The sequence below is a fragment of the Aspergillus welwitschiae genome, assembly GCF_003344945.1.
Source record: "Aspergillus welwitschiae strain CBS 139.54b unplaced genomic scaffold BDQ94scaffold_3, whole genome shotgun sequence".
In the NCBI taxonomy this organism is placed as follows: domain Eukaryota; kingdom Fungi; phylum Ascomycota; class Eurotiomycetes; order Eurotiales; family Aspergillaceae; genus Aspergillus; species Aspergillus welwitschiae.
Genome location: NW_020798697.1, coordinates 892,972 through 907,337, shown reverse-complemented (window position 1 = coordinate 907,337; position 14,366 = coordinate 892,972). Strand labels below are relative to the sequence as shown.

General features: G+C 52.3%; 3 protein-coding genes across 3 annotated transcripts; all 3 read left to right on the top strand.

The window, feature by feature from the left end:
* The first annotated feature begins 3,792 nt into the window (after window positions 1-3,792).
* On the top strand, window positions 3,793-9,134 carry nte1 (lysophospholipase). Its single transcript, XM_026764732.1, has 2 exons — window positions 3,793-4,563; window positions 4,658-9,134. Exons 1-2 carry the CDS (start codon window positions 4,184-4,186, stop codon window positions 8,889-8,891), a joined length of 4,614 nt encoding a protein of 1,537 aa, XP_026631144.1. The 5' UTR covers window positions 3,793-4,183; the 3' UTR covers window positions 8,892-9,134.
* Window positions 9,135-9,780: 646 nt separating this feature from the next.
* Window positions 9,781-11,346, top strand: BDQ94DRAFT_73498 (DUF3431 domain-containing protein). Its single transcript, XM_026776423.1, has 4 exons — window positions 9,781-10,065; window positions 10,125-10,224; window positions 10,292-10,858; window positions 10,921-11,346. The coding sequence occupies exons 1-4, from the start codon at window positions 9,936-9,938 to the stop codon at window positions 10,988-10,990; spliced, it is 867 nt and encodes a 288-aa protein (XP_026631143.1). The 5' UTR covers window positions 9,781-9,935; the 3' UTR covers window positions 10,991-11,346.
* A 609-nt stretch (window positions 11,347-11,955) lies between these two features.
* On the top strand, window positions 11,956-13,615 carry BDQ94DRAFT_166331 (FAD-binding oxidoreductase; the record flags this gene model as incomplete). The annotated part of the gene is made up of 2 exons (XM_026770517.1): window positions 11,956-12,547; window positions 12,606-13,615. The coding sequence occupies 2 exons, from the start codon at window positions 11,956-11,958 to the stop codon at window positions 13,613-13,615; spliced, it is 1,602 nt and encodes a 533-aa protein (XP_026631142.1).
* Window positions 13,616-14,366: the final 751 nt, after the last annotated feature.

Sequence of the window (14,366 nt, the reverse complement as noted above, 5' to 3'; positions counted from 1 at the left end):
ACAGGTCCGATGCCAGCTTCTCCTTTGCCTCCACGGCTTCTTGCTTTTTGCTCTCCGAGTATCGCAGATCAGATTGGGCGACTGTCAATTTCTCCTCGCTCTTCAGACGGCTGTCCGTCTCCTGTCTGATCTTCTGGTTGAGAGACTTCACTTCCGCGTCTCTTTCTGTTATGGTAGACTTAAGCGACTTCAGCTCTGCACGCAACTCATCATGCTGCCCCTCCAAGTTTCGCAAGTCGGCTGTCTTGCTGTTCAAAGATTCCTTTGTGGACTTCAGCTCCGCGGACTCGGCCCGTAGCTTCTTCACTTCCGGTTGCAGTTTCTGGAGTGTCTCCCGCAGTTCCGTCATATCCTTGAACCTCGTGGCAGCCAGCTGCTGGGCAGCAGAAAGCTCCGTCTCCAGGGTAGTAGACTTGATCTTGAGACTCTCATATTCGTCCTTCAGGTCATTGTGCGCCTTCTCAGTATCGACTTTGCTAGACTCGCTACTCGTCCGCAAATCAGTCAGTTCCTTCTCCAGCTTGGATATTGTTTCCTCCAGAGCGTTCTTCTCGGCAGTTAGCTCCTTCACCTTATCCTTGGCTTCAACATGGTCTTGGCCGATATTCAGTAAGTCATCACGTAGGGTTTCGATTTCCTCTTTCAAATCTTCTTCTCCCTTGAGCTTTGAGCAGAGACGATCAATGGTAGCATCCTTCTCAGCCAGCTGCGATTTGAGCGATTCAATGTTCTGCTCCAGCTCTGTGAGCTTCAAGGCTGCTTGATCATCTTGATCTGCCGGTTCTTGCTTCTCCTCCGGAGCAGCAGCTTCAACTACTTTACTAGCCTCCTCGTTCGCCTTGCCTCCCTTCTTCTTCTTCTTGTTCTTCTTCTTGCCTCCCCCAGCGCCACCTGCGGGGTTCGCTGCTGGTGCAGTAGGTCCGGCGGGGTCCTCTTTCACTGCTGTGGTTTGCGGTGGAGGGGCCAGGCTCTCGCGAAGTTCATCAAATGCTGCTTCCTTTCCATTTGCAATTTGGTCCTTGGTCTGTTGCCACTTCTCGTTATCTTTGAGATTGGCATCCAGGAAATTGACAACGTTCTGTAGCTTGCCCATATCTTCGTTCTTCTGTCCCATTTCCTTCTTGAGACTGGTGAAGGTTTCTTCCGTCTCCTTGAGCTGAGACCGAAGGCTGTCAACCAGTCCTTGTAGGACCCCTAGACGCTTGTCATTGGCCTCCTTTTCCCGGTTCAACTGTTCCAATTTTGACTCGATCTCTGCTTGTTGTTCAGCGCTCTTGGCATGAGCAGTCTGAGCCTGGAGTTGCTCGATTTCATCTGCTTTTTGCTTGAGCTCGGATTTCAAGCTTTCGATTTCGGAGCTTGTCTTCGACACGGCGTCTTCGGATTTCTCAAGCTTGGCTTTGAGCTCACTAACTTCCTCTTGCTTGGAGGTTTTGAGCTGCTCCAACTCCGCATCCTGTTTGTCCTTAGTGTCGCGCAACTCAACAAGCTCCCGTGTAGCGGATTCCAGGTTATGGACCATGCCTTCCGTGGACTCGCGGGCTACCGACAGGTCGCGCTTGAGCGATTCTGTCTGGGACTTCAGAGTATCAATTTCCTCCTGTTTCTCCTTCAATTCCGACTCCAGTCGCGGGATTTCGCTGTCATACGAGAAGAACTCCTCACTATCACCCTGCGCGTCAGACTCCTTCTGAGACGCCTCGGCAGTCTCCTTGGCGCCAGAAGTGGACGCCTTCCCGGAATTGGCAGCGCTATCGGGTGTAGATTTGTCGGTAGCGGAACTCTCAGATGTCGGCCCTTCGTCCTTCTTGGCTTGTGGCTTGCTGTCCTCCTTGAGTTTTGTAACTTCATCCCAGGCAGCTTTGGTGGATTTCTGAGACTCTTCCAGCTTCTTCTTGTAATCGTCCCGCTCTGCTGTTACACGTTTCAATTCCTCGGTCACCAGGTCACCTTTCAACGAGATCTGATTCAGGTACTCCGTCAAAGCTTTTGGTTCGCTAATCGACGTCAGGGGAGTGTTCTCTCGCAGGGCAGCTTCGAATGGTTCGATCGACAGGACGCGCGAATGGGCCATGCGGTACGCTTTCAGGAGATCTGGGGTACGGCAACAAGTTAACAATGTGGCCGGACTGTCGTTGCAGAGCGCTCATTACCTTGATAACGGGATTCGAGTTTGCCCAACCTTCGCAATTTCACCCGAATCTCTGGCGGCAGCTCAGACGGTGACTGATTCGTCTCAGTTACAGGCTGAGCCTCGGGCTTCTTGGTTGCAGACTCCTCAGAAGACGTCTTCCCCTCCCCGGCGTTTTCCTCCGGGGCAGCTTCGGAGCCACCTGCCGACTCCAAACGCGGAGTGGCTGATCTGCTGGAACCTTCATCATCCCCGATGGCGAACTCCGGTTCGAACTCGTTGGGATCAGGGCCACGGACAGGGGTACCGGTGTTTCGCCGAGGACGAGAGGTTCGCCTAGTCGGAGATAAGTTGCGACCCGTGGGATGACGAGCGGAGTTGGAGCGCGAAAGTGAAGTTTGGGCGGACCGTTGACGAGCTTGTTCTTCTGCAATCCGCGAATCGATTGCGTCGCGCAAGCGCTATATTGGGAACAGGGCGGGATCAGCCACAGCACTGGCACGAGCACAATATGGCACGGGGAATGCGAAACAGGTAAATAGTAATCGACAGGTTGAGAGGGAGACAGAGAACAAACAGCGGGCAGCCACCTACCTGAAACATGACCGTGGCGGGCCTATGAGCCAAGGCCACAGCAAAACTGATGAACGAGAGACAGAAGTAGAAAAGTCGGCAGAAGGTGAGGACAAGTAGAAGCAAGCGATAGGCAGGAAAGAAGGGGAGCATGAAATCCGGCGGCGGCGACTACAACTCATCCACGGGGGCTTCGGTTGGCAGTTGGGCGGCCAGCACGGGGCAGAAAGCGGGTGGCCCGCCGAGTCTGTGGATGCTCGTTCCTGGGGGGCGGTGAGCAGCCAATTATCTACACTAAATTCATTCAGTTGTCTGTTTTCATTCCATGTTAAGTATCCGTTCCCTAAGAAGATGGTTTGTTCAACTATCCTCCAGCTAATTGGATATGTTGATATTGTATGTATCTGTTATGAGGGTCATACCACATTCACTTGAAGCTGTGAGGTACTGACTGAACCCCGTCATGTTGAAGGGGCTACTATATATAGATAAACAAGCGGGTCTCTTGGACGATAGCAATGACTCTAGCGCAGAGACACCCTCGATGACAGCATGATATTGAGATGAAGGGATAAAAAGGAGAACTACAATGAAGAAAGTGACTATCAAAGAGAGGGGTTGATCATGGTGGTCGAGATGAGGATGGCGAAACTGCAATTGTACTATTTCCGTTGTAACTAAATAACTACTAGTCAGTTCGCCGTGCTACTTTATGCTCTCGCTTCCTTCATTATATATTTCTAACAGTACTACTACTACCACCACGCTCCCAGGGAATTGAGCTCCCTTCAGACTGACCTCTACCACAACTGGAAAATCCCAAGATCCGAAGCTACCATGAAACGAGCATTACTTCAGTTTCCTTCGAAACTTACGCGAATTTGAATCTCTCTGCGGAGGACTGCACCTGACGTCTGAATCGTTCGATAATTCCCCGTTGGGAGTATAATAATACATGATCGGGCTACTGCCATTATGACTATATTTTTGCCAATCATTGTTAATGCGACTTAGTTAATATCATACACACAGAAACAAAAAGAAAATAAAAATAATAAAAATAAACGATAACCTTTTATGATCTATATCTAAACTTTCGAAACCCTGCAGGAAGAGCGGGCCAAAAAGCAAGTACGTCAGTTTAGTTATCTACCGCCCGGGTGGTTTTCTGCCCGGGTCTCCGCACCCAAAGAAGCCGCCTTTTTGAGCTCCTGCGTCGCGACAACCAGCCACAAGCATCCCTGGGTGCACGTTCTCCCCTGCGTGGATGATGCTGGCTACGAGCTTGCCTAGGTACTGTCTGCCCACCATCTCGTTGCATCCAGCCGTGACGCCTGAGTGTGGGCGTGGATGTGACTGAAAACGAGTGCGAAAAGAGAAGAACAAGGACGAGAGTGTTCCAAATTGGGGCGCGGTGCTGCCTTGATTTCCTTGGAATTCCTAGTAGGCGTGTTTTAGCGTCTGGTCCCCATCGAGTTCATGGAAGCCCAGGGAATCATGGCCACCGGTGACGGAATCATCGCTGCACCACCCTCGCTTGAATCTTCAAGCCTGGACCCTCTCCATGTGTTGCCTGCATCCTCATCAACCGCCGCACGATCCCTCGCAACCTCAATCCCCGCCTTAACCGCCAGTTTCTCCGTGGTGTCCGGCTTCTCTTCGCATCTCCCTCCCCCGCCAGTAACCCCCCCAGCACCTTCAACCATGGTGGGGTGGATCGGCTGGATCTTTTCCTTCATTTTCCAGGTCATTCCAAGTGTTCTATACTGGATTGTTACCTTCACGACCATCACCTTGCCCACATGGCTGTTTACGCTCTTTTCTATGAGCCTTACCTTCACCATGAACTTCACGACCTTGTGAGTGACGCACCCTGATGTCCCATGCATGTATTCTATTGCCATTGGCAATTGCGGGTGAATCTCTGCTGATTATGATGGTTTCTATTGATAGACTCTTGATCGCGCTGGCCGTGGTCTCGACCATCAGTTGGTTTATCCGCTATCGTTTCCTGAACATGTACAGTCGTCTGCCTCCAGAACCGCAGCGCAAGGAACCCCAGCTCGATCTCTTCCCCGACGTACCGGACAGCGACACGAAACCGGGCTTGGCAAACTATCTGGATGAGTTTCTGAGCGCCATCAAAGTCTTCGGCTACCTCGAGCGGCCTGTATTCCACGAATTGACCCGCACCATGCAGACAAGGAAGTTGATCGCCGGCGAAACGCTCCTGCTGGAGGAAGAGAAAGGGTTTTGTTTGGTCGTTGATGGCTTGGTCCAAATCTTCGTGAAGTCCATGCGGGACAGAAAGTCGGGCTCAGATGAAGAGCTGAACCGCATGGCAGGTGAATCTTCCGACGAAGACGACCATCGACCGGACGGAAGGCAAGGATACCAGCTGCTTACCGAAGTAAAGAACGGAGCTTCGATGTCCTCACTCTTTTCCATCCTGTCGCTGTTTACCGAGGATGTCCAATTACGATATGCAGACAGCTCAGCTTCCAGCGCTTCTAGTATAGGTCCGGGTCTTGCCATTGGCCCCGACTCATTTCCGGCGAGCCCTCGGGAAATGGACGACTCTCCGCATGTTTATCAAGGGGATCGTCTTGACCCGGCCTCTCACAGGAACAGCACTGCCGAAGACCTACCAGCTGTGCCGCCATTAAATCTGGGTGAAAGCCAAGTTCCACCCGCCCACTCTGCTCGCTCTGAAAGCAGAAAGTACTCAGGCAAAACGCGTAGGAAATCAGTGCATCCAGATATCGTTGCACGAGCGATGGTAGACACAACAATCGCAATCATCCCTGCAAGCGCATTCCGTCGCTTGACCCGAGTGTACCCAAAAGCGACTGCCCATATCGTCCAGGTAATCCTTACGCGCCTACAGAGAGTCACCTTCGCTACAGCGCACTCCTATCTGGGTCTAAACAATGAGGTGCTGGGAATAGAGAAGCAGATGACGAAATTCACAACGTACGATTTGCCAAATGAGCTGCGTGGGTCAGCGCTGGACCGTCTCAAAGACAAATTTATCAAAGAACGAGATCGCCTAGGCCAAGAGGAAGTAACGAAAGGGATTGCGTTGCATAACCCATATGGAGGACGGAGGCCCCGGTCGAGTAGCTTTCGAAGGAAGGAAGCCGCTCTCCAGGCGAAGATGGTCGCCTCTAAACGGCCAGTCTCCATGGTTGCCCAGGATAGCGCACTAAGTGATCGCGAGAATTCCGGTGTGAGTCCCGGGGATCTTCTATCTACCATTCAGCTTTCGCGCTTCGGTCCGAGATACGAGCACCTTGCCCCCCGGTTACTGAGTCCTCTTACGGAGAAAGAACACTCCCCCTTACGGTCCCCGTCTCCAATGATTCCAGGACGCGCATCTCCTTTTCACCGGAAAGAGTCTTTGGATGAGGATGCACTCTTCCGTGAATCAATCCTGGAGTGTATCATGAAAGGCATCGGCTTGACTGGAAGCACCAATGACTTCTTGCGTAAAAGTAGTCACCCTTCAGGCGATGCTTCCCCGAAGCTCCTCTCCTATGATTCTCGCCGCCAGAAAGCCGTCTTTAGCAACAACGCGTTTGGGTTCATTGATCCCTACGAAGGTTCTGCGGATGGTGAAAGCGAATCCATGATGTCCATGTCTGTCACCAGTGCCGGTGGCACCTCGCCTATTGTCAACTTGAGGGAAGAACTCCGGAATGACATTGAAATTGTCTATTTCCCTCAGGGATCGGTTCTTGTTGAGCAAGGCGAGCGCCATCCGGGTTTGTACTACGTTGTTGATGGCTTCCTGGATGTCGGTATTCCCGTGGACGACAAAGAAGAAGACCTTGTGGGATCGTCCAGACCGGCACATGAGGAACTGTTCCCTATGTTAAGACGCACCAACACGAGTTCCTCTCGTGTGTCAGGCTCGGCAGCGGCAGCAAACGATCCTAGGCGGAAGAAGCAGTCGCGGAGGTCACTCTATCTTATTAAACCCGGTGGGATCCAAGGCTATGTGGGCGCCGTCGCATCTTACCGCTCGTATACCGATGTCGTTGCGAAGACAGACGTATACGTAGGATTTCTTCCGCGGGCGTCATTGGAAAGAATAGCGGAGCGGTACCCTCTGGCCCTGTTGACTTTGGCAAAGCGGCTGACAAGCCTGCTCCCACGGTTACTTCTTCATATCGACTTCGCCCTGGAATGGGTGCAAGTAAGTGCTGGCCAGGTGATCTATCACCAGGGTGACGAGAGCGATGCAATCTACCTTGCCTTGAATGGACGTTTGCGGTCTGTACATGAAGGTCCAAATGGCAAGATGACCGTTGTCGGTGAATACGGCCAGGGAGAAAGCGTGGGTGAGTTGGAAGTGATGACCGAATCGACCCGGCCGGCGACTCTCCATGCCATCCGCGACACTGAACTCGCCAAATTTCCCCGAACTCTCTTCAACAGCCTCGCCCAGGAACATCCGGGAATCACTATTCAGGTCTCTAAACTCATTGCACAACGGATGCGGGACCTTGTCGAGACTCCGCTGGCCGAGAAGGGAGGTGAACCTGGTGTTTCTGGTACGGTGAAGACAGCAAAGTCGACTCTCAACCTTCGTACTGTTGGCATACTTCCCGTAACAGCTGGAGTTCCCGTTGTTGAATTTGGAAACCGGCTGTTACAGGCGCTTCACCAGATTGGGGTCACCAACGGCGCCACGTCTCTCAATCAAGCGGCTATTCTGAACCATCTAGGAAGACATGCCTTCAGTAAGATGGGCAAACTCAAGTTATCACAGTACCTGGCGGATCTGGAGGAGAAGTACGGCATGGTCCTCTACATTGCGGATACGACCGTGAACTCTCCGTGGACCCAAACATGTATTACTCAAGCTGACTGTATCTTGCTGGTTGGTCTTGCCGAGTCGACGCCCAGCATCGGTGAATACGAGAGATTTCTCCTTGGGATGAAAACAACCGCTCGGAAAGAATTAGTCCTGTTGCATGGGGAACGGTACTGCCCTCCGGGACTGACCCGCCAGTGGTTGAAGAATCGTGTCTGGATCAATGGAGGCCATCATCATGTACAGATGGCCTTCCGACTGACGGCCGAACCCTCTCATCCCCAGACCAAACGCTTTGGAACCGTCTTGAAGCAGAGAGTTCAGGTTATTCAGGCTGAAATCCAGAAGTACACCTCGCGCCGTATCCGCCAGTCACCGCTATACTCTGCACAGACACCATTCAAGGGCGACTTCCATCGCTTGGCGCGTCGGCTCTGTGGCCGGTCGGTGGGGCTTGTGCTTGGTGGTGGAGGTGCCAGAGGTATTGCCCAGGTCGGGGTAATCAAAGCTCTAGAAGAAGCAGGCATCCCAATTGATATCATTGGCGGCACTTCAATTGGTTCTTTCATTGGAGCTCTGTATGCACGGGATGCTGACGTTGTGCCCATGTATGGTCGTGCAAAGAAGTTTGCGGGCCGCATGGGAAGCATCTGGCGATTCGCCCTGGACCTGACCTACCCTACTGTTTCCTATACCACTGGGCATGAATTCAACCGTGGCATCTTCAAGACGTTTGGGGATAGTCAGATTGAAGACTTCTGGCTCGAGTTCTACTGCAACACCACCAACATTAGCCGATCGCGTGCCGAATATCACTCTTCTGGCTACACGTGGCGGTACGTACGTGCATCCATGTCATTAGCTGGCTTGATCCCGCCGATCTGCGACGAAGGTAGCATGCTGCTTGATGGCGGCTACATTGACAATCTTACGGTCGACCATATGAAAGGGCTGGGTGCGGATGTGATTTTTGCGGTGGACGTGGGATCGATTGATGACAACACCCCGCAAGTGTATGGCGACTCCCTGTCCGGGTTTTGGGCAGTGGTGAACCGCTGGAATCCGTTCAGCTCGTGTCCTAACCCACCAACGCTGTCTGAGATTCAAGCACGCCTGGCGTATGTGTCGTCGATCGAGAACCTCGAACGTGCCAAAAACACCCCTGGGTGCCTGTACATGCGCCCGCCCATTGATCCATACGGGACGCTGGACTTTGCGAAGTTTGACGAGATCTACCAACTGGGCTATGCGTATGGTAAGAATTACTTGGAAAAGCTGAAGCGGGAGGGATCACTTCCGCTTCCCGAAGAGACCGAGGAGAAGAAGAAGCTCCAGCGGACGCTGGCGCCCCGTCGCGCGAGTATCTAATGTTTCTGTCCAACATATGATGCTATTCGTATGACTGCGACCGAGCCGGCAGGGTGGGATAGTTCTGTTTTCCATGTGTTACTCTTTTCCCCCCGGACTTTCAGCGGTGATCTTCTGCTCTATACCCGAGACTATCTCCCTTTGCTATGCTTTTGGTTGCATTCATCTGGCATGAACATGTCTCTAGTCCAATCCCGATAGACATGAGTTGTAGATAGAACCACATAGACGTGTAACCGAGCCAATTTCATTTATTTCCCGTGCTCGTCCCCATCGACAATCTAAATAGTTGGCCCAGGCACTGGGGAGTGGTTCCCGTCCCCAGTTTTCCTCTCGGAATGATTCGCGGCCCCAGGAGTCTAGACCCTCGCCATACGCAAGGCTGGATCCGGGACCCAGCGGAAAGAAACCCTTTTGTTGCTTAGTCGAGTTATAGATTTCTTCTTCTCGTCGGTCAACATTCTCTTTCCCCTGTCATTCCATGCGTGGAGCTGGAAAGCAAAGAAAGAAAAAAGTTGCCAGGCGATCGCTCCACTTGATCTGCTGCTGAAGCGGTCGGTTGAATTGCGGGTGAGTTCTGTTCTGTTTGTTGGATGAGTGGCTGTCAGCTGCCAATTCCCCCTCCCTCTCTCTCTGCCCCCCCTCCTCGGCTGTTGTGACACGCGGCTTGGTTTCTCCCCCGAATCGGACCTCGCCAGGTTTCCTCCGACGATCATCAGCGTCAACATCATCATCGATCATCAATATTGTTACCAATTTCTATCCAACTCATTTATCTGCCATCTGTCGGGGACTTATCATCTTGAGAGAGCTGGGTGTTCTCTCTGCAATGCGCGTGTGGCCTCGCTGACCAACAAAGCCACCTTCTCAAAGCCCGATGCTGCAGGGTTTCCAAACTCTAATGCGAGAACCACCATGCAAGGCTGAGCCTCTTCATCAACCCTCCCCATTGACTTCCTCCTCAACGGCCTCGGGTGAGATCAATTCAAGGGCAGCAGTGTCTTCGAAGGCGAACAATCCCTTCTTGAGTGGGATCTACACAAAATGGTCCAATCGCTGGGTCTGCCCATGTGCTCGAGAAGCCTGTATACATGGTGTTTCACCCTGTTTTGCTTGGGACTCCTGGCTCTACTGTACGTCAGGCTATTGAGGGATGATCTCATCTTAGTTCTCGGTGCGTTTCCACCTCTAAGCTCATCGATTTACTTAGCTAGGGTCCCTAACGCTATGCAGGTCGAGTCGAGAAACATCCGGCTAGGCGCAAACATAACGCACTGGTTCTGGCGAAGACTAGCTCTGAAGATGTCACCTGGGCTTATGCTCTCAAGCCCCAGTAAGTGTTCTAGACTCCAGTTCGATCCGATTGAAATACCATCACGACATGCTCACCAGTTGGATAGTTGGAAACCTTACATCTACACCTCCGACAAAGAGCCTGGATACCGCCCTATCCCGGCGAACAAGGCCCGCGAAGGCATGGCATACCTGACGCACATCATTGAACACTACGACTACCTTGCGGATGTTACGGCCTTCATGCATGCCTCTGCCACTCAGTGGCATAACGATGTCGGCGACACAGCGTCGTCCGCTCTGCTTCAAAAACTCAGCCTGGACGCCGTGAATAAGGCTGGGTATGCGAATCTCCGCTGTGAGCACCGCCCAGGATGTCCCGTAGCCGTGCGCCCCTTTGATCCAGCCATGGAGTCAAACCATAACGTGGTGTATCGCAACTTCACCTCAATCTACATGGATATGTTCTCCGTGCCGCGGGAGCAGGTCCCTACCGAGATCGGTGGGGTCTGCTGTGGTCAGTTTGTGCTCACAAGGGACCGGATCCGGGAGCGGCCACGAGATGACTATGTGCGAATGCGCGACTGGGCTCTGGCGACCGATATGGATACTTTTGCAGCGGGGTCAGTCTTCGAGATGCTCTGGCATATCATCTTTCTTGAGCAGCCAGTTTCGTATGTGTTGCCCAATCTTAAATGCCGCAAATTTTCGAGAAAAAGCTGACTCGACATATTAGATGCCCCGATGTCCAACAGTGTTATTGTGAGCTTTATAATATTTGCCCAGAGATCGATTCTGGCTCTTGAACCACAACTTCCGCTTTGGCACTTTGTTGGACTAAAACTCCGGCGTAAGCTGAGTAAGGTCTTATGGATTCTCCTGATGCGACCATCAGTATTGAGTTGGCGACATGCGTATGCGTGTGAGACTGTTGCGTTCGACTCATCACCCGCCAGTAACTATGGTATTACTACACAGCCTCGCAGGATTCAGCTGTTCGGGCCTAAAGGACGCCTGACCGCTCCAAGCAGCCTCTTTCGCCTGCATTATGTCAGCGCGCCGGCCTCGCCATGCCAGACTTATCAGTCTGCATCGCCTTTGCGAGCAGATAAATTGATCGTCGACGGAGGCACTGTCTACTCGGGTAGTTTCTCCTTATTGCGCGCTGTGAGCTAAGACTGCTAGCTGCTCGTCATCGGCCACCAGTCTGCCCCATTGCCGGCCTTGCATCAGTACTTTGTGCTTATGGGGTGGTTGAGCGCAAGCAAAGGAACATTGGCTGAGCTTGGGCCGGGTGATCGCGGTGAATAAAGCACCCACAATGAAGGCGATGCAGGATGATGCGGGTATGTCTAGGATGAAGACCGACGAGCGAGAATTCTCGTCTGTCAATCAAAGAAAGATTTGAAAGGGCAGAGGGGGCGGATGTGGTTCTGGTAGTGCGAGGGAGATGCAAGCGGAGGAAGGAATGTATGTGGAGTTCCAGCCGCGGAAGGCGTATTGGGGAGAGATCCGAGAATGACTTCTATATCTGTCGGTGCTTCTGAGACATATCGGATCGCCCGGAATGACCGTGCCCCTTGGCTAAAATGGCATCTTTCCCATTTCTTTTCCCGCCGATCTGAACCGCGAATCGACTTAGTGCACACCGCTACCCCCTTACATTACCCCGATCTTCCCCCAAGAACACCGGCCAAGGACATTGCACCAGTCCCTGGTATGCCCCTTGTACTAGTTTACCGCAGTATAATCCCACCTTCGCTCTCACATCATGGCTCCTCCAGTCATATTCACGGCAGCAGTCTTGTTCATGCTGCCCAACCAACTCGCAGCCCTGCCTCAGAACCCTGGGAACATCTCCACTCCCGCAACGGCCAACAATGGCGTGCTGCCGAGGTCCCTTGAATCCTGTCTAGGAGCTACTGGCGCATCAGTTGTGTACGCCACGGATGCTGGGTACTCGAATCTCACGGTGGCGGACAATAGCAATTACCACCCCCATCCCCAAGCTGTTGTCATTCCCAACTCAACGGAGCAAGTTGCTGCTACTGTTCGCTGCGTGGCAGCCGAGCAGGGCCGGGTCACTCTCACGACCCGTGGCGGTGGCCATGGCTATGCTGCGTACAGTCTATCAGGACAAGTCGTCATCGACTCCAGCCAGATGACCGACATTGTCCTGGACGAGAGCACACAGGAGGTTACCGTGCAGATGGGTCAGAAGCTTGGCCCGCTAGCTCTGGCGATGGGCCGCGCGGGGTATGCCTTGCCTCATGGCACCTGTCCGGGGGTGGGGGTAGCTGGACACAGCCTGGGAGGTGGCTGGGGGTTTACCTCTCGCGAGTGGGGATGGCTAGTAGACAGATGTAAGTTGAATGATTCGTTCGAATGCCTTCCGAATTTCCCAGCTAATTCCAAGCCAAGTGGTCTCACTGGAGCTTGTGGATGTGACCGGCCGCATCCGAACGATCAGCCCTAAGGCAACAAACCCCAATACCACATCTACTGACGACACGAATGATGGTGATCTCTGGTGGGCGCTTCGGGGTGCTGGCTCCAACAACTTTGGTATCGTTACCTCGTTCACCTACCGCATGCAGCCCGCCCCAACGGCTATCGTCAACTACAACATTGGCTTCGCGAGTCAGTCAGACTGCGTACAGGTCCTTTTAACCCTACAAGAGATTGGATCCCACCCAGCGACCTCCTCTGCGGGCTTCCCGACCTCTTTGGGTGGAGAACTCATCATAGATGGTGGCTACCAGCCCCCTAAGGCCTACTGCACCTTTACTGGCCAATACCTCGGCGATTCAGCCGCCTACAACGAAACTATCCAGCGCCTCCTTTCCCCACTCGCACGCCAATCCATCCAGCCCCTCACAACCACCAGCTCCTTTTACACCAACTGGGTCTCCGCTCTCACCAATCTCATGGGTGACCTCGACTCTCCGTCTGTCCCACAACCCTATTACGCCAAATCCCTCTTCGACGACGGGCACCCTAACTACACCAGCGCCTCCATCTCGAGGATATTTTCCGCCATCCAGCCCGCCGGGCCTGATGCCTTCATATCCTTCGACCTGAATGGCCCTGACGCCGCTACCACCCTGCCCCCGGATGACTCTGTCGGGCCCATGGCCTTCAACCACCGAAACAATCTCTTCATGTCGCAAATCTATGCTTGGGATTTCCCGGGGTTCACAAATGCGTCAGCACGGGAGACTGCAGTTGCTAGGCTTTCCGATGTCGCGGATGCAGTGCGCCAGGCCGATCCTAAGGGCGGTTGGCAAGCGTATCAGAATTATATCGATCCGTATTTGCAGAACTGGGCGGAGAGGTATTATGGGGACGCTTTGGATCGGCTGAAGGAGATCAAGAAGAAGTGGGACCCTTTGAATATTTTGGATTTCCCACAGGGGTTGGGACGGGCTTGATGTGTGTAAATGTATGTATGGGTTGAGCTGGACAGGTGGGTGTCTCGGGATTGTAAGTGTAACTGGAGTTTTGTTTGGAGTGACAGATAGAGACGACACGAGTTGGATAGACACTTGAAGCGATAATAAGATAGACCGATCCATGAATAGACACCAGACTCTTGATTAATCTTATAAAATCGCAAGAGTAGCCCATACCGACAGCTTGACATGCACAATACCAGTTAACAAACCCAGTTACAGTTTGCCATTGCCCTGATTCGATATATCTTATGTAGTCCCAGAATATCCTGATATTTTTCAAGCTATCAACCATGATACACATGGTTGATACACATACACATACACATAAACCCATACCACTAGTGTATCTTTGCCTGCGTAGCCAGCTAATTCGAATCATCTGACTAGTAGTACCAGCTAACTTATTAGTTAACATTCTTGTTACTGTCAGTTCATCTATACCGGCCCAGCTTAGTTGTAATCCCCCGCAGACACTGAGAAACACCCATATATACTTTTTGATACTGTTAGCTAGACAAGTTGTAAAGCAGTAAAATCTGTACATACCACATCGATTGTTTCGAGTATGGGTTAGAAAGTACAAGAAATAATCATTGTAGATTAGATTAAGTGTGTCTCGTATCTATTTGTCAGATACTATGAAGACGGGGGACAGAACATTACTTACTACTCTCGAGTTATTTCGGGGAGAGAGTGGGCGGCTTGTGACATGGGAACGGACATACTT

What these genes read in the sequence shown, in the direction of transcription:
- nte1 (XM_026764732.1), top strand. Translation starts at nt 4,184, where the DNA reads ATGGAAGCCCAGGGAATCATGGCCACCGGTGACGGAATCATCGCTGCA. An exon ending in ACCATGAACTTCACGACCTT is followed by an intron (nt 4,564 to 4,657) that starts GTGAGTGACGCA and finishes TTCTATTGATAG; the next exon opens with ACTCTTGATCGCGCTGGCCG.
- BDQ94DRAFT_73498 (XM_026776423.1), top strand. Translation starts at nt 9,936, where the DNA reads ATGGTCCAATCGCTGGGTCTGCCCATGTGCTCGAGAAGCCTGTATACA. An exon ending in TGATCTCATCTTAGTTCTCG is followed by an intron (nt 10,066 to 10,124) that starts GTGCGTTTCCAC and finishes AACGCTATGCAG; the next exon opens with GTCGAGTCGAGAAACATCCG. An exon ending in TTTCTTGAGCAGCCAGTTTC is followed by an intron (nt 10,859 to 10,920) that starts GTATGTGTTGCC and finishes TCGACATATTAG; the next exon opens with ATGCCCCGATGTCCAACAGT.